This window comes from Oncorhynchus keta, chromosome 3 (assembly GCF_023373465.1).
Source record: "Oncorhynchus keta strain PuntledgeMale-10-30-2019 chromosome 3, Oket_V2, whole genome shotgun sequence".
NCBI classification, from domain to species: Eukaryota; Metazoa; Chordata; class Actinopteri; order Salmoniformes; family Salmonidae; genus Oncorhynchus; species Oncorhynchus keta.
In genome coordinates, this window is record NC_068423.1 from 12,089,540 (window position 1) to 12,108,628 (window position 19,089).

The 19,089-nt window shown below is 41.5% G+C and overlaps 1 protein-coding gene across 1 annotated transcript in view; it reads right to left on the reverse strand.

The window, feature by feature from the left end:
• Nucleotides 1-18,691, reverse strand: part of itga3b (integrin, alpha 3b) — a 51,203-nt gene extending 32,512 nt beyond the window's left edge. The window contains exon 1 of the mRNA XM_035748973.2: nucleotides 18,305-18,691. Coding sequence (XP_035604866.1) covers nucleotides 18,305-18,480 — 176 coding nt within the window. The 5' untranslated portion in view covers nucleotides 18,481-18,691. The remainder of the gene's footprint in view (nucleotides 1-18,304) is intronic.
• Nucleotides 18,692-19,089: the final 398 nt, after the last annotated feature.

A 19,089-nucleotide genomic window follows, 5' to 3' on the forward strand; every position in this document is an offset into this window, starting at 1 on the left:
CAGACTGAGTGATGTCACAGGGTGACCATTGGGGGGGTTCCCTAATCCCTACCCTACCACTTTAAACGCATAACACTGATCTATTGACTTAGAATAACTTTATTTTCCCAAAGGGAACCTCAGAAAAAACATTGTTTGATTCATACCCCAACCATGCACTGTACCTTGGTCCCCTGACTAGAACCCCCACAGCTGCAAGTCTTAAGTCTGGACATGTGTTTCAGGGTTGACCTGGGAGATCATTGGCCTCAAGGTCTCAAATCTTTACAAGGCCGCAAAATCCGTGGCCCACGTTGAGCAAACCAGGAGCAGCCACTTCCACCTCCCTCACTGCCCCCACGAAGCCATGAGGTTTCACATAGTGGAATTTCCAGCAAGTTAACCCTGAGTTGATCAAACCTGTCTTGACCACAGAGTTTAGCCATGATGGAGGGATATAGGTGGGACGGCTCAGGGGGTTATTTAAAGGCTGTTTGCACCTGGCTAACGCCATGTTAGCGTGTTTGGCTAATGGAAATTGTCGTTGTGCTTTGACTGTGTGGATAGAATGGATCGTTTCGGTGTGAACTTTGTATGATACTTGAAGACCGCAAAGTTTTTGTCACGGGAAACATGTAATGTAGCCTACTAACCTATCACAATAGTTACATTGGAAAGTGTCTCGAGTTCTGTTCTCAACTAGCAAGAATAACTGCAGAAAAGCATTGAAATCAAGACGGCACGTAACCTACGGGATACTGTGCACTGTTCAACACGAGACACATTGACACAGCTTGTTTGTGTTCATTAAAAGGGCAACCACCAGACTGGTCGTCTCATACATAGCCAAACTACAGTATCTCCCAACTGTACCATGTAGAGAGAGAGGGGTGCAGAGAGACATGCCAAGTGGAAACGGATCTCTCCATCCATATCACATTACCCTTCCTAGAGATGAAGAATGACATGCAGAGTGAAAGACAGCATGTTGCTCCCTTGGCGACCACATATACCCCATTAGGGGCCTACGGCACCATGGCAAGTGGTAACTCTATGCTTTTTTAAAACCTGTTTATACAACCAGAGAGGGGACAAAGGATGTGTTCTCCCGTGTTTGTAGGGTAGAAGCAGAGTCGTCTCTGCAGGTAGTCCCGAGTGAAAGCCCCTCTAGAGGGATTCTCCATGGTAGAGATACTGGGTGATAGTGCGGGGGGGGGGGCCAGCTGGGGTTCATTCATTATAACATGATATTAGAAAGTCATTCATTCTAATGCTCCACACACTGAGGGATGCCATGCTATCTCTAAGCAACTTGATACGGATCGTAAATGCCATTATGATTATTGTTCATTGCAATGGATAGTCATAATACACTCAGAAACCCAATGAAATAGCAAGGAAGTGAAAGTAAATAGGCCTACAGCAAATTTGACCCAGCATAAACAGAGATAATTCTTGTTCCATTATGAGATACTGATCTTGTAGTGTATTTGAGGTTTAAGAAAGTTTTTATTTTAATAAAAATGTAGCAACCCCTACAAAAATGTCCATTAATTATAATCCACATAATAATTAATATTTCCTGTTGCTGCAGGATTATTGTCCTACTGTAGTAGCAAACTGGCTCAAATGAAGATAGTACAGCTGTACAAGAAGCACATCCATTGGTAGATAACCCCTGACTCATAATACTTCAAACACAGGACACATCCTTTTCAGACAGGTGTACACTTCAGCTGGGTTCTTCAGCTGTCCCCATGGGAGAACCATTTTTAGATCCAAGTAGAACTCTTTTGGGTCCCATGTAGAACCCTCTGTGTCACGTGTTCTACATAGAACTCAAAAAGCCACCGGTCGACCATATTGGCATAACCTAGTAGGAGCAGTCCTCCATAGGAATGAATGGAATTCTACAGTATTTCAATTAAATGTATTTAAGTATTTTTTGGGGGGGTTTAGTGGGGACAGTAACATTAGTTATCTCAAAAAAGTATACTTTAAGGAATGTTCTTAAAAATATACAGTACCAGTCAAAAGTTTGGACACATCTACTCATTGCAGGGATTTCAAATCAAATCAAATCAACCGTTATTTGTCACATGCGCCGAATACAACAAGTGTAGACTTTACCGTGAAATGCTTACTTACAAGCCCTTAACCAACAGTGCAGTTCAAGAAGAGTTAACAAAATATTTACCAAATAGACTCATGTAAAAAATAAGAATAAAAAGTAACACAATAAGAGTAACAATAACGAGGCTATATACAGGGGGCATCGGTACCGAGTCAGTGTGCGGGGGTACAGGTTATTTGAGGTAATTTGTGAAGTGACTATGCATAGATAATAAATAGCGAGTAGCAGCAGTATACAAAAGGGAGGGGAGTCAATGTAAATAGTCCGGTGGCGATTTTATTCATTGGTTTGTGGGTAGAAGCTGATGAGGAGCCTTTTGGTCCTAGACTTGGCACTGCGGTACCGCTTGCCGTGCGGTAGCAGAGAAAAGTCTCTGACAATTCTATGGGCTTTCCTCTGACACCGCCTATTATATAGGTCCTGGATGGCAGGAAGCTTGGCCCAAGTGATGTACTGGGCTGTACGCACTACCCTCTGTAGCGCCTTACGGTCAGATGCCGAGCAGTTGCCATACCAGGCGGTGATGCAACTGGTCAGGGTGCTCTAGATGGTGCAGCCGTAGAACCTTTTGAAGATCTGGGGACACATGCCAAATCTTTTCAGTCTCCTGAGGGGGAAAAGGTTTTGTCATGCCCTCTTCATGACTGTCTTGGTATGTTTGGACCATGATAGTTCATTAGTGATGTTGACACCAAGAAACTTGAAACTCTCGACCCGCTCCACTACAGACCCGTCAATGTTAATGGGGGTACATTCGGCCCGACTTTTCCTGTAGTCCACGATCAGCTCCTTTGTCTTGCTCACATTGAGGGAGAGGTTGTTGTCCTGGCACCACACTGACAATTCTCTGACCTCCTCCCTATAGGCCGTCTCGTCATTGTCGGTGATCAGGCCACTGTTGTGTCGTCAGCAAACTTAATGATGGTGTTGGAGTCGTGTTTAACCACGCGGTCGTGGGTGAACAGGGAGTACAGGTGGGGACTAAGTACACACCCCTGAGGGGCCCCAGTGTTAAGGATCAGCGTGGCAGATGTGTTGTTGCCTACTCTTACCAACTGGGGGCGGCCCGTCAGGAAATCCAGGATCCAGTTGCAGAGGGAGGTGTTTAGTCCCAAAGTCCTTAGCTTAGTGATGAGCTTTGTGGGCTCTATGGTGTTGAACACTTAGTTGTAGTCAATGAACAGCATTCTCACATAGGTGTTCCTTTTGTCCAGGTGGGAAAGGGCAGTGTGGAGTGCGATTGAGATTGCGTCATCTGTGGATCTGTTGGGGCGGTATGCGAATTGGAGTGGGTCTAGGGTGTACGGGAGGATGCTGTTGATGTGAGCCAAGACCAACCTTTTTTTAAATGTATTTTTATTTCACCATTAATTAACAAGTTCTCATATACAACTGTGACCTGGCCAAGATAAAGCAAAGTGGTGCAACACAAACAACAACACAGAGTTACACATGGAATAAACAAACATACAGTCAATAATACAATAGAAAAAGTCTATATACAGTGTGTGCAAATGAGGTAAGATAAGGGAGGTAAGGCAATAAATAAGCCATTGTGGCAAAATAATTACAATATATCAATTAAACACTGGAGTTATATATGTGCAGAAGATGAGTGTGCAAGTAGAGATACTGGGGTGCAAAGGAGCAAAATAAACAAAATAAATTACAGTATGGGGATGAGGTAGTTGGATGGGCTATTTACAGATGTGCTATGTTCAGGTGCAGTGATAAGCACTTCATGGCTACCGACGTGAGTGCTACGGGGCGGTAATCATTTAGGCAGGTTACCTTCGCTTCCTCAGCCACGGGGACTATGGTGGTCTGCTTGAAACATGTAGGTATTACAGACTCGGTCAGGGAGAGGTTGTTTCTTTAGTTTTAATATTATCTACATAGAATAGAATAATAGTGAAGACATCAAAACTATGAAATAACACATATAGAATCATGTAGTAAGAACCAATAAAGAGTTAAACAAATCAAAATATAATTTATATTTGAGATAATTCAAAGTAGCCACCCTTTGCCTTGATGACAGCTTTTGACAATCTTGGCATTCTCTCATTTCAATGATAAAAGTTAATTTGTGGAATTTCTTACCTTCTTAATGTGTTTGAGCCAATCAGTTGTTAGTGACAAGGTAGGGGTGGTATACAGAAGATAGCCCTATTTGGTAAAATACCAAGTCCATATTATGGCAAGAACAGCTCAAATAAGCAAAGTGAAATGGCAGTCCATCTTTACATTAAGACATCAAGGGCAGTCAATCTGGAACATTTCAAGAACTTTGAAAGTTTCTTAAAAAATGCAGTCGCAAAAACCATCAAGCGCTATGATAAAACTGGCTCTCATGAGGATAAGTTCATTAGAGTTAACTGCACCTCAGATTGCAGCCCAAATAAATATCTCACGGAGTTCAAGTAACAGACACATCTCAACATCAACTGTTCAGAGGAGACTGCGTGAATCAGGCCTTCATGGTAGAATTGCTGCAAATAAACCACTAGTAAAGGACACCAATAACAAGAAGTTTGCTTGGGCCAAGACGAGCAATGAACATTATTAACACATGGAAATCTGTCCTTTGGTCTGATGAGTCCAAATGTTAGATTTTTGGTTCCAACCGCCGTGTCTTTGTGAGACGCAGAGTAGGTGAACGGATGACCTCCGCATGTGTGGTTCCCACCTTGAAGTATGGAGGAGGAGGTGTGATGGTGTGGGGCTGCTTTGCTGGTGACACTGTCAGTGATTTATTTAAGGCACACTTAATGGCTACCAAAGCATTCTCGAGCGATACGCCATCACATCTGGTTTGCGCTTAGTGGGACTATCATTTGTTTTTCAACAGGACAATGACCCAAAACACACCTCCAGGCTATGTAAGGGCTATTTGACCAAGAAGGAGAGTGATGGAGTGCTGCATCAAATGACCTGGCCTCCACAATCACCCGACCTCAACCCAATTGATGGTTTGGGATGAAGGCAAAGCTGTCATTAAGGCAAAGGGTGGCTCCTTTGAAAAATCTAAAATATGAAATATATTTTGATTTGTTTAACTTTTTTTTGTTACTACATGATTCCATATGTGTTATTTCATAGTTTTGATGTTATTCTACAATGTAGAAAATAGTCAAACTAAAGAAATAACCCTTGAATGAGTAGGTGTGTCCAAACTTTTGACTGGTACTGTATACATTTTTATTAATGTATTTATGTTTAGCGAACATAATATAATTTAAAAGTATTAAGGTGTCTGTAATATAATAAATGTGGCTAAATCAAATGTAGATATTAATAAATGCATTTCTATAGGTTACAAAATATTTTTTGCAATAGTAGGGAGTGCCAAGATGGAGGCACAGTGGCTTCAACACAATGCTCCCTCCCTATCAGTCATTTTGTGTACATATAAATCATTGGTTCTACCTGGAACCAAGAAGGGTTCTTCAAAGGGTACTCCTTATGGGGACAGCCCTTTTAGGTTCTAGAGAGCACCTTTTTTTCTAAGAGTGTAGGCTAATAATTACTGCTCATAATCTAAACTCTAAGCTAATGACAAAGTATAAATCCTTCTGTCGATTCAATGCTACAAGATCAAGTAGCTTAAATCCCATACATTTTCAGCATTACTGTGCTTTTTTTAAGATTACTTGGAAATAGCCAATATCCTAATGCACTACAACGTTAGACAACAGAGAGAGACAAAGTTATAGAAGGCTAATGCACTGACAACGACAACTATTGACATGAATAAATCCCACTTCCCCTCAACTGCATCAAATAATCATCATTTACACCTCACAGCTGCCGAGACTTCCAATTAAGGTCTTATTTCAAGAGATTACTTCATGGATAAAGAGTAAGTTACAGTGACGCATAAATATATTTGATGCAATTCTCACGAAGGAAAAACAAACTTGAGATGAGTTCCGTCACAAAGATTTGACAGCAAACATGATCTGAATAGAATATCATGTCATACATGTATGTGGGCGTAATGGACACATGCAGCACGTCACTTATCAGCCAGTCTTGTCACTGTGGCATGACGTTGGTGCTTTGAAAGGCCTACTTCCGAAGACAAAGCCAACAACCAGAACGCTGAGAAGAAATGTTGGGAGCCCAGCCAAGTCCAACAAACCCGTCTTCTTCATTTGTCTACCATGTAGAAGGACATTTTTCTGCCCTAATTATTTTGTTAGTCCATATTTTACAGTTCTCAGGCTGCAGAAAATTAATTGGAAGGAAAAAAGGTAGGCCAGGCAGTTGTGTATAATGTACAACAATTCATCCTCATATTGTTTTACATAGTGCCTGAGCACAGTGAGAGAGGGAGGTGACACACAGTGCCTTCAGAAAGTATTCATACCCTTTGACTTACTCCACATTCTGCATGAATTCAAAATGGATTGAATAGATTTTTCTCTCTCGCCCATCTACACACAATAGCCTGTCATGAAAAAAAGGAAAACATGTCTAAATCTAAATGCGAATTTACTGAAATCGAAAAATAACACATTTCCATAAGTATTCACACCCCTGAGACAATACTTTGTCAAAGCACCAGTGGCAGCGTTTACAACTGTGAGTCTTTCTGGGTACGTCTCTAAGAGCTTTCCACACCTGGATTGTTTAACATTTGCCCATTGTTATTTTCAAAATTCTTCAAGCTCTAGTTGTTGATCATTGCTGGACAACCAATACATTTACAAACATTTCTAAAAACATGTTTTCACTTTAGTCATTATGGGGTATTGTGTGTAGATGGGTGAGAAAAAACATATATGTAATACATATAGAATTCAGGCTTTAACACAACAAAATGTGGAATAAGTCAAGGGGTATGAATGTTTTCTGAAGACACGATATATGTGGGGTAGAGAGATGAGGTACTCATGAACATAATGTTAAACACTACTATTATGTGACTTGTTATGTGACTTGTTATGTAACTTGTTACTCCTGAACGTATGTAGACTTGCCATAACAAAGGGGTTGAATACTTATTGACTCAAGATATTTCAGCTTTTCATTTTTTATTCATTTGTAAAAACAATTAAAAAGACAATTCTGCTCAGACATTATGGGGTATTGTGTGTAGGCCAGTGACTAAAAAATCTCAATTATAATCCATTTTAAATTCACGCTGTAACACAACCATGTGGATAAGGTCAAGGGGAGTGAACATTTTCTGAAGGTACTGTAAGTGAAATGAACTGAACCGAAGCTCAATGCTTTTTCTAACATGGAAATCTGTTAGCAAATCCTGCAGTTTGTCTATAAAAGGTCTGACAGCAATCTACAGTACTTTACACCTCAGTGAAGAGAGGAGAGAAATATGGGAAGGCCCCATCAAATTAAAGGCAGAGTTTTCATGGCCAGGGGCCATGGCCCTCAGACAGAGATGAGATGGCTAAACTGCACCTCTCCCCTCTGATTAAAAGCCTTGGAGACTTGAGGAATTATGACCATTGATTGGCCTATTTAGGAGTGCTGTGGTTCATAAACTTCATCTAGGTTGAGAAGTGACAGACAAGATTGTCTGTCTACTGTTGAAGGTTGAACAAGACAGAAGATAGAAGACACATCCAAGAGTTGCTGAATTGTGAATTCCCCCCAAACTCATTTCATCCATGTCCCAACCTGCAACCTGGCAAGTCGAGTGTACAGGGAAGGGTGAAACATTCCAGGCATACCATGGGTCAGAGGCCTGAAAGGAGCCAATCAGAGACCAGCTGACAGCATTGCTACCTCCTCCCTCCTTGAAGTGGGTGGTGGATGTGAATGTGATGGGAAGGGAGGTGTGAGGGTGCAGGGAAGAGTGCCATATTTGGCTTCAGACAGGTACAGGTACTGTGTGAGGAACGTGCAACGCTATCCAGGCACCAGATCTTGTCTTGGGGGGTCTGGGTTTTCTCTATTGCCATCAAGCTTCTCCACAATGGCCAGAGAAACTCTCAAATCTCGTTGCTTCACTTGAGTTTAAGTACTGTCCTGGAATCAGTCAAACTGGATGATGGTATTCACTTTAAACCAGTGGTCACCAAATGGTCGAAAGCGATCGACTGGCAACTCCAAGGCATTCCTAGTCGTTCACGAAAAATGTATATAAAAACAACAGCGATAAAGCCTTGCGTTCCTTCTTTTTTTGTTGTCTCGCACTGTTAGCTGTAGGTGCACTTGTTTCAGCTGCCCTGCACGCCGGGTAGTGTGCCCATTTTGAACCGTTTCATGTGTCTGAAGAAACAAATTCCTCCTACTTGGCGTGCCTGGAGAGCAAATCAAGTGCACCTACAGTATAGACCTACCGTTAGCCAATCGGATTGCTCAGATCACCGTGATCACCAGATCACATAGCAAAGTAAGTTGATACTGTGATTTCAAAACGTCTAAAACCATGACTAGAGAGAAACTGTCAACGTATACAGCAAAGAGCTGCTGTTTTATGAGTGAGTTTAATGTTTAAGTTTTTATTCAGCACTGTCAACATTTTGTATTCAACACGGTTATGAAATGCGCTTCTCCACTCACGCTGCAACCAGCACTGCAGTTTCTAATAGGGAGGAACTTTCTCTGGTCATAGGAGTAACAACATGAATTTCTACATGAGCAAGAAATAGTGCGGTGTGACTCGAGGTTCGTCATCAGATCGAAGACGGTTTCCCCTTTTTGGTCAGTATTAGTGAAGGGGGATGAGGTGAGGGATGGTTCAACGGTGAGAGGAGGACCCTCTGATGCTCTCCGCTGAGTCCTTACTAGTTACCACAGCGACAAAGTCATAAACCCGCCTATTTCTACAATGTATCTTTTTAAAAATGAATGTGATTTTAAACCTAACCCTAACCCTAACCCTAACCCTAACCCTAACCTGACTAAGAAGGTGATCCCAGCTCAGAAAATGTTGGTGAGCACTGCTTTAAACCATCTCAGCTCTTTTCCATTGCATGAGACAAACTGTCTCGAAACCCTTTAATCCTTGACCTGACATACATACACAAATGCCCACTTTAAATGTTATACATGTCGTGATTGGTTGGTTTATTAAGCTCTCACACATTCACTCTCTCTCTCTCTCTCTCTCTCTCTCTCTCTCTCTCTCTCTCTCTCTCTCTCTCTCTCTCTCTCTCTCTCTCTCTCTTTCTCTCTCTCTCTCTCTAGTAATGGGGTAATGTGTGTAATAAACAACTTTGTGCTCAGCCCTTAGTGTGGTGACACTAGACAGACCCATACTGTGAAGCCCTGACAACACAGAGATGGAACAGACAGGACATTGAAATCCCCCTAACTTAAACATTCTTGTGTCTCTTCAGAATTGTCACAAAAACATGCCAAATTAACTTATCCTACAGTAAATACGGTATACTATGTTACAAAAGCATCTTAGTTCACATTATTTGCATGAATGGCATAGAATTAAGACTGATATTTCATCTAACATACTTACACAACATATTCTAGTTTATTTATGCATTGTTATAAATCTATCATGACTTCAGTGGGATGGGCTCTTTTGAAGGTAAGGAGTTAAGCTAAGAGTGTAAATAATACTTCACTAAGGTGAAACCATTGTTGACATTCTGGCTGAAGGGTCTTCCACTCCTTCTGTTCCTCTATACTGATAAATCTGTTACAGCTCCCAAACAGGGTCCTTGTCACCAAGTCCCACAGGCCTCCAGCCTCATTACCATGGCCATATGGTCCCCTTCTTATGTTGCAGCTTCTGGACGATGACACCATCCCTCAGGGGACAGCGCAAAGACGGTGCATCGATCTGGTGTCAGCAGGACGCAACCATCCCATTGCATTGACTGACCAAGAACGAACTCTCAGTTTAACATATCAATCCACCACTTAGAGCACATGAAACAGATAGGCGGAGGCTTACTCGGACGAAGGCAGGAGTCATCAATTCCCAATTCTGCGCTTCCACTGTTAGCTCACAGGAAGTGCAGGGCTTGGTTTACAATTCTCTTTCCTGCAAGAAATTACTAGCAATTACGACGAGCACAAAACAAAACTCAAGAGATCAAAAGAACTAAACCTCTCGTGGATGCTGCAGAATGATATGGCCAGTTTAATTGGCAAGAGGAAGTCCTAAATACAACTGAGGTAGTCTAGGGTTCTTCAAAGAGCACACATAAGGACAACAGTGTTTGCTGTTCGGAGGGAGATCTATTAGAGCCTCCAATAGGTAGCTGTTAGGAGAGAGCAAGTTAAACTTGCCTACAGAAGCAAGCAACCACCAATTCAAACAGGCAAAAACATCCTAATGAAATGAATGAAAAAGGAACCGTCTGAAGGCTGATGCTATTTCAATTGCTAATTATTTCTTACTTTTTCTTGTGTAAATTACTCCATACAAGCACTTCGGTAATAACAGCATACATGCATTGGTTACTGGCCAAGGCCAATGAACACTGTATTGCAAAACACAAACCAAGGTCTCAGTTGAGTGAAATGGCCTGGGCATATGTGGAAAGTAACGTGTGTCGAACCCCTGTATGCGTTCTATAATGACTGCAAGGAACTGTTAGGAAATGTGTTGAAAATGAATTCAAATCTAATTTACATAAGTATACTCCCACCCCTGAGTCAGTACTTTATAGAAGCAGCTTCGGCAGCGATTACAGCTGTGAGTCTTTGTGGGTAAGTCTCTAAGAGCTTTCCACACCTGGATTGTGCAACATTTCCCCATTATTCTTTTCAAAATTATTCAAGCTTTGTCAAATTGGTTGTTGATCAATGCTAGACAACCATTTTCAGGTCTTGCCAGGGATTTTCAAGAAGAATTAAGTCAAAATTGTAACTTGGCTACTCACGAACATTCACTGTCTTCTTGGTATGCAACTCCAGTGTTGATTTGGACTTGTGTTTTAGGTTTCCTGCTGAAAGGTGAATTAATCTCACCGTGTGTGATGGAAAGCAGACTGAACAAGGTTTCCCTTAGCTCCATTACATGTATTTTCTTCTCCAGAAAAACTCCCCAGTCCTTAACAATTACAAGCATACCCATAACATGATGCAGCCACCACAATGCTTGAAAATATGGAGAGTGATACTCAGTAATGTGTTGTATTGGATTTTCTCCAAACACATAACACTAATTTCTTTGCCACATTTTTTTGCAGTATTACGTTAGTTCCTTGTTGCAAACAGGATGCATGTTTTGGAACATTTTTATTCTGTACAGGGTTCCTTCTTTTAACTACAATGTTGTTGATTCATCCTCCGTTTTCTCCTATCTCAGCCATTTAACTGTTAAAGTCATCATTGGCCTCATGGTGAAATCCCTGAGTGGTTTCCTTCCCCTACGGCAACTGAGTTAGGAAGGACACCTGTATCTTTGTAGTGTTATTAATAACTTCTCCATGATCAAAAGGATATTCAATGTCGGCTTTTTTTATTTGTACCCATCTACCAATAGGTGCCATTCTTTGCAAGGCATTGGAAAACCTCCCTGGTCTTTGTGGTTGAATCTGTGTTTGAAATTCACTGCTTGACTGAAGGACCTCACAGATAAGTGTATGTCTGACGTGCAGAGATGAGGTAGTCATTCAAAAATCATGTTAAACATTATTATTTCACACAGAGTGAGTCCATGCAACTTATTATTTGACTTGTTAAGCAAATCTTGATTTTTTTTAGGCTTCCCTTAGCAAAGAGGTTGAATACTTATTGACTCAAGACATTTCAGCTTTTCATTTTCAATGAATTTGTAAACATTTCTAGACATTTCTAGAACACTTTGACATCATGGGTAATTGTGTGTAGGCCAGTAATCTACATTTTTAAGTCCGGCTGTAATACAACAAAATGTGGAAAAAGTAACGGGGTGTGAATACTTTCTGAAGGCAATGTACATGTTCAAGACCGAGAAACTCCAATGCATATAAAGCATACTTAAGAGAACATAAGCAAATGAAAACTTATTTGTGTGTGAGAGGAATGGTATGGTATTCCAACTGAAAATCAATAGTTGCTTTTCCTTGTGCCATAATAAGTTAAACCCTTGAGGATACATTTTCTTCGGCATAGATGCCTTTTAGGACCTTCAGTGCACTCACCACACAGACATGCTGCAGGCTGTAACACAGATCACCTGGCCACACCTGTTTCACCTGCAGCCGGGGGCTTCATGCACCACAAACAAATCTGAAGGGGCACAAAGTAATGGTGTGTAATGAGGAGCAAACAGATGGTGCACTTGACACATTTATGAAATTGCTTATTCCAGTTACTAATAAGCATGCACCCATTCAGGAAATGACCTTAAAAACTGTTCAATCCCTGCGGATTGGTGAGGAATTGAATAATTGTATGGTTGAGAGGGATGAGGCAAAGGGAATGACATATAAGTCTGGCTGCACAACCGATTGGCAAACGTACTGCAAATTGAGAAATTATGTCAATAAACTGAATAAAAAGAAGAAGAAACTACACTATGAAACAAAGATAAATTACATTAGATGCACTATTGTAAAGTGGCTGTTCCACTGGATGTCATAAGGTGAATGCACCAATTTGTAAGTCGCTCTGGATAAGAGCGTCTGCTAAATGACTTAAATGTAAATGTAAATGTAAATAGTAAAAAGCTTTGGAGCACCTTAAATAACATTTTGAGGAAAAAGGCAAACTCAGCTCCATCATTCATTGAATCAGATGGTTCATTCATCACAAAACCAACTGATTTTGCCAACTACTTTAATGATTTTTTAATTGGCAAGATTTTAATTTTAATTTTTTATTTCACCTTTATTTAACCAGGTAGGCTAGTTGAGAACATGTTCTCATTTACAACTGCGACCTGGCCAAGACAAAGCATAGCAGTGTGAACAGACAGCAACACAGAGTTACACATGGAGTAAACAATAAACAAGTCAATAACACAGTAGAAAAAAAGAGAGAGAAAAAAAGAGTCTATATACATTGTGTGCAAAAGGCATGAGGAGGTAGGCAAATAATTACAATTTAGCAGATTAACACTGGAGTGATAAATGATCAGATGGTCATGTGCAGGTAGAGATACTGGTGTGCAAAAGAGCAGAAAAGTAAGTAAATAAAACCAGTATTGGGATGAGGTAGGTATATTGGGTGTGCTATTTACCGATGGACAATGTACAGCTGCAGCGATCGGTTAGCTGCTCAGATAGCAGATGTTTACAGTTGGTGAGGGATATGAAAGTCTCCAACTTCAACGATTTTTGCAATTCGTCCCAGTTACAGGCAGCAGAGAACTGGAAGGAAAGGCGGCTAAAGGAGGTGTTGGCTTTAGGAATGATCAGTGAGATACACCTGCTGGGGCGCATGCTACGGGTGGGTGTTGCCATCGTGACCAGTGAACTGAAATAAGGCGGAGCTTTACCTAGCATGGACTTGTAGATGACCTGGAGCCAGTGGGTCTGGTGACGAATATGTGGCGAGGGCCAGCCGACTAGAGCATACAGATCGCAGTGGTGGGTGGTATAAGGTGCTTTAGTAACAAAGCGGATGGCACCCTCAATAAACTGCATCCAGTTTGCTGAGTAGATTATTGGAAGCCATTTTGTAGATGACATCGCCGAAGTCGAGGAACAAAGAGCTGCAGTTAGTTTCAGAGTGGGTGGCAAGGAATAAGTTAGTTAGAAATATTTCTAAAACTAAAACCATTGTATTTGGACAAATAATTTACTAAAACCTAAACCTCAACTAAATCTTGTAATAAATTGACTGCAAAAGGAAAACCAGCCATGTCGCAGACACTGACATCTTGCTTCCAGACAAGCTAAACACCTTCTCCATCAGCTTTGAGGATAACACAGTGCCAACGACCGACGCGGCCCGATACCAAGAACTGTGGGCTCTCCTTCTCCGTGGCCGACGTGAGTAAGACATTTAAGCGTGTTAACCCTCGCAAGGCTGCCGGCCCAGAATGTATCCCTAGCTGCGTCCTCAGAGCATGCGCAGACTAGCTGGCTGGTGTGTTTACAGATATATTTATTCTCTCCCTATCCCAGTCTGCTGTCCCTACATGCTTCAAAATGGCCACCATTATTCCTGTACCTAAGAAAGCAAAGATAACTGATGTCATCATGAAGTGCTTTGAGAGACTAGTCAAGGATCATATCACCTCTACCTTACCTGTCACCCTAGACCCACTACAATTTTCTTACCACCCCAATAGATCCACAGACGATGCAATCGCCATCACACTGCACACTGCCCTATCCCATCTGGACAAGAGGAATACCTATGTAAGAATGCTGTTCATTGCCTATAGCTCAGCATTCAAGACGATAGTACCCTCCAAGCTCATCATTAAGCTTGAGGACCTGGGTCTGAATCCCACCCTGTGCAACTGGATCCTGGACTTCCTAACGGGCAGCTCCCCATTTGGTGAAGGTAGGTAACAACCTCCACTTTATTGATCCTCAACACTGGGGCCCCACAAGGGTGCATGCTCAGCCCTCTCCTGTACTCCCTGTTCACCCATGACTGGCTCAAAGTGGAGGAGAAACCAAGCACGCCTCCAATGCAATCATCAAGTTTGCAGAAGACACAACAGTAGTAGGCTTGATTACCAACAATGATGAGACAGCCTACAGGGAGGAGGTGAGGGCTCTGGGAGTGTGGTGCTAGGAAAATAACCTCTTTCTCAATGTCAACAAAACAAAAGAGATGATTGTGGACTTCAGGAAACAGCAGAGGAAGCACCCCCCATTCACATCGATGGGACTGCAGTGGAGAAGGTGGAAAGCTTCAAGTTCCTCGGATAATACATCACTGACATCACTAACAAACTGAAAAGGTCCACCCACACAAACAGCAACAGCGCCTCTTCAACCTCAGGTTGCTGATGAAATTTGGCTTGGCACCTAAAACCTTCAAAAACTTTTACAGATGCACAATTGAGAACATCCTGTAGGGCTGTATCACCGCCTGGTACGGCAACTGCACCGCCCCCAACCGCAGGGCTCTCCAGAGGGTAGTGTGGTCTTCCCAACGCATCACCGGGGGCAAACAACCTGCTCTCCAGGACACCTACAGCACCCGATGTCACAGGAAGGCCAAAAAGATTATCAAGGACAACAACCACCCGAGCCACTGCCTGTTCACCCTGCTATCATCCAGAGGTGAGGTCAGTACAGGTGCATCAAAGCTGGGACTGAGAGACTGAAAAACAGCTTCTATCTCAAGGCCCTTAGACTATTAAATGGCCATCACTAGCACATTAGAGGCTGCTGCCTATATACATAGACTTGAAGTCACTGGCCACTTTAATAAATGGAACACTAGTCACTTTAATAATGTTTACATATCTTGCATTACTGATCTCATATGTATATACTGTATTCTATGCTACTCTACTGTATCTTTAGTCTATGCCGCTCTGACATTGCTCGTCCATATATTTATATATTCTTAATTCCATTCCTTTACTTAGATTTGTGCGTATTTGCTATATGTTGTGAAATTGCTAGATATTATTTGTTAGATATTATTTGTTAGATATTATTTGTTAGATATTACTGCGCTGTCGGAGCTAGAAAAACAAGAATTTCGCTACATCCTTCTGTAGCACAGTTGGTAGAGCATGGCGCTTGTAACGCCAGGGTAGTGGGTTCGATTCCCGGGACCACCCATACATAGAATGTATGCACACATGACTGTAAGTCGCTTTGGATAAAAGTGTCTGCTAAATGGCATATATATAACATCTGCTAAACACGTGTATGTAACCAATCAAATTTGATTTGAAATAATATGCAAATTGAGCAAGTTGAGGTGACTAAACTGCTTGGAGTAACCGTGGATTGTAAACTGTCATGGTCAAAACATATTGATACAACAGTAGCTAAGATGGGGAGAAGTCTGTCCATAATAAAGCGCTGCTCTACCTTCTTAACAGCACTATCAACAGGGCAGGTCTTACAGGCCCTAGTTTTGTCACACCTAGACTACCATTCAGTTGTGTGGTCAGGTGCCACAAAAAGGGACTTAGCAAAATTGCAATTGGCTCCGAACAGGACAGCACGACTGGCCCTTAGATGTTCACAGAGACCTAATATTAATCACATTTATGTCAATCTCTCCTGGCTCAAAGTGGAGGAGAGATTGACTTCATTACTACTTTATGAGAGGTATTGACGCGTTGAATGCACCGAGCTGTCTGTTTGAACAACTGGCATACAGCTCGGACACCAATGCATACCACCCCACAAGACATGACACAAGAGGTCTCTTCGCAGTCCTCAAGTCCAGAACAGACTATGGAAGGCGCACAGTACTCCATAGAGCCATGAATAAATGGAACTCTATTCCACATCAAGTAACCGATGCAAGCAGTAAAATTAGATATAAAAAACAGAAAAAAATGCACCACAAACATATGAACAAACACATACATACACACACACGATAACATACTCACTATACACACACGTACACATGGATTTTGTACTGTAGATATGCGATAGTGGCGGAGTAGGGGCCTGAGGGCAGGAAGAGTAGCTGCTACCCTACCCTGTCTGTAAATTTGAGAATGAAGCATGTTTCAAACATCTGACACAGCCATAATCACTGTGCTGAATTTCTTGGTTAACAAATATATATATATATATATATATATATATATATATATATATATATATATATATATATATATATATATATATATGTGTGTGTGTATTTTTTTCTGCATATCTAAGCATACCTCTTGAGCTGTCTGTATCCTCCTGACTGGTGTTTCTTTTTTTAATGAAACTGGGTCAAAAATTTAAAGGAATGTGAGTCTTTTTCAGTACATTTAGTTATTGCTTGCTTTTCAAGTCTGCCAACCTTGGCAGCAGGCCTACAAGTTAAGATAGTTAGACAAGCTAGCTACTGTAACTTGATTGATAGCCTGAAATGGCTTCTTGGTAGCTAGTTATGAGGTTGGGAGATTGGGAACCTATCTGGGCTAGCTAAAGCCAACTTCATAGGATTGCTAGGTGGCTTGTAGAATTACAGAGAAACAACCCAATTATTATTATTTGTATTTATTTTTGAACATGACAAATCTGAGGGGGCACGTGCCCCTGTGAGCGTGAAGTATCTGCCTGCAGCTATAACACACAGCCCACTCAATAAGTAACAAGCATTTAAGTACTGATCTTATTCAACAGCTCTGCAGTTGTTTATCGTTTATAATCTCTTGTTGAGATCAGGGTACAAGAATCAGTGCCATGTTTATTATTATTAACATTTTACAGCGTTGTAATAACCATTGTGTAGAATGACGGGTATGGATTGTCATGACAGCCAACGAGGGACAACATCATCAATTTAAGACCATTCTTATTATCATAATGGGACAAAGCCTTAGTCGTTGAGCAGCACGTTCTGCTTTTAACCACAGCCACCGAACTCATTGTTTATCTCACACTTACTAACTAGAGAGAACAATTTAACTGAAATTAAAGAAAGTTGAGGAAACCTGGAAAATAATGTGAGTGATCGTAATGTCGGCCTACACTATAAATGTATGCTTCTTCTCGGGGGGTTGCCTAAATATTTTCTGGATACAGGTGTTGGCTACACTTTATCCGTACAAAAAGGTGTAGCGATATTGGCGGACCATATTTCATGAATTGCGTACACGCAAGCAAGGACAGCCTACAGTAGGCTATGGTCACTGAAGTCTATGTTATAGCCTATGTTTCTTTTAACCCTGTTATTTTAGATTATATGCTATGTATGTTTATGTAAATGAAGCATTTTGTACGATTGACCAAATAACAAGCTCTTGAATGAAAGTATAGGATCGCTGGTTCCCGAGTTCGGACAGGTGTCTGACATGCTGAAATTGTACTGAATTATGAGATTGCGGCCAGCAGAATATAAAACAAAATAAACGGGGCCAATACCCGCTTATTTTGGACAGGTGTTCTAGTGAACTTCATAAAGTGGTCTAATCTAAACAGGCTCTACATCAAAAACTATTGAAGTTTCAAATAACTTGGAACCTTTCCGACATTAAAGACGTGCACATGAAAGGAAGAAAGGTGTTTTAAAGAGCAAGAACAGATGGAACTTCTAAGTAGCTCGTTTTCCTTTTATGTCGTTTCTAAACACAGTGTGCCTATCCAAATCGAATTATCAGTGGAACGCCACAATTTATGGCGCCTGAAGAGGATAGAACAGTTGCATAGGAGGTACACCGCGGATACTCACAGGTATTTCGTGGACCCTTCCGTCTGTTTGTGTAAGGCAACAGCAAATCCAAAGAAACTGCCCTTGGTTTTCCCTTCTTTGATAACTGGAAACCGTGAGTCTATATTAAATCCATTGCAGGTTAGAGTCACACAAAACACAGCCAAGGCCCCGTGGAGATATAGACTTGGGGCCATGTTTATTCCTTGCGCGCAAATTTTCCCTTCCCGCAGCTGCACGATCAACGCCGGATTGAAAAATGTTTTTTTTTTTTCCACTCTGAGGTCCCTGTACAGGCTATGGTTCAAAATACGCACTCCATTGAGAAACGTCTATCCCCTCTCGTCTTGTGGATATAACTGCCACTGCCTAGGTGTCGATGTCTGCCTCTCCTCCCTCCCCTCCCGCTTGTCCGCTCCTCCACACCCATTTGAACAAGTAGCCTACACGGACAGAATTCAAACCTGTCGCCGAAGCACTTTCACCAGTTCTTTCCGGTAGGTTGGAAGCATACAGTGAGTGGTCAGTGGAATTCATTATTGGCTTGATATAATATGTTGGTACTGCAGTGCACAGCACTTTGATAATGACAATGCACTTTATGCAATTAGTTGTGTAAATTCACAGCAGGGACTCTCTTTCTATCGCACACACGCGCACGCGAGCGCGCACACACACACAATACTTGACTTTACCATATGCATTTGCCAAACTTTCAAACATACCGAGCTCTGGACATATCAGTAAATATGCTATTGATATTTCTCTAATGTTTGGTAATTAGATGTCCCACACACACAAACAGC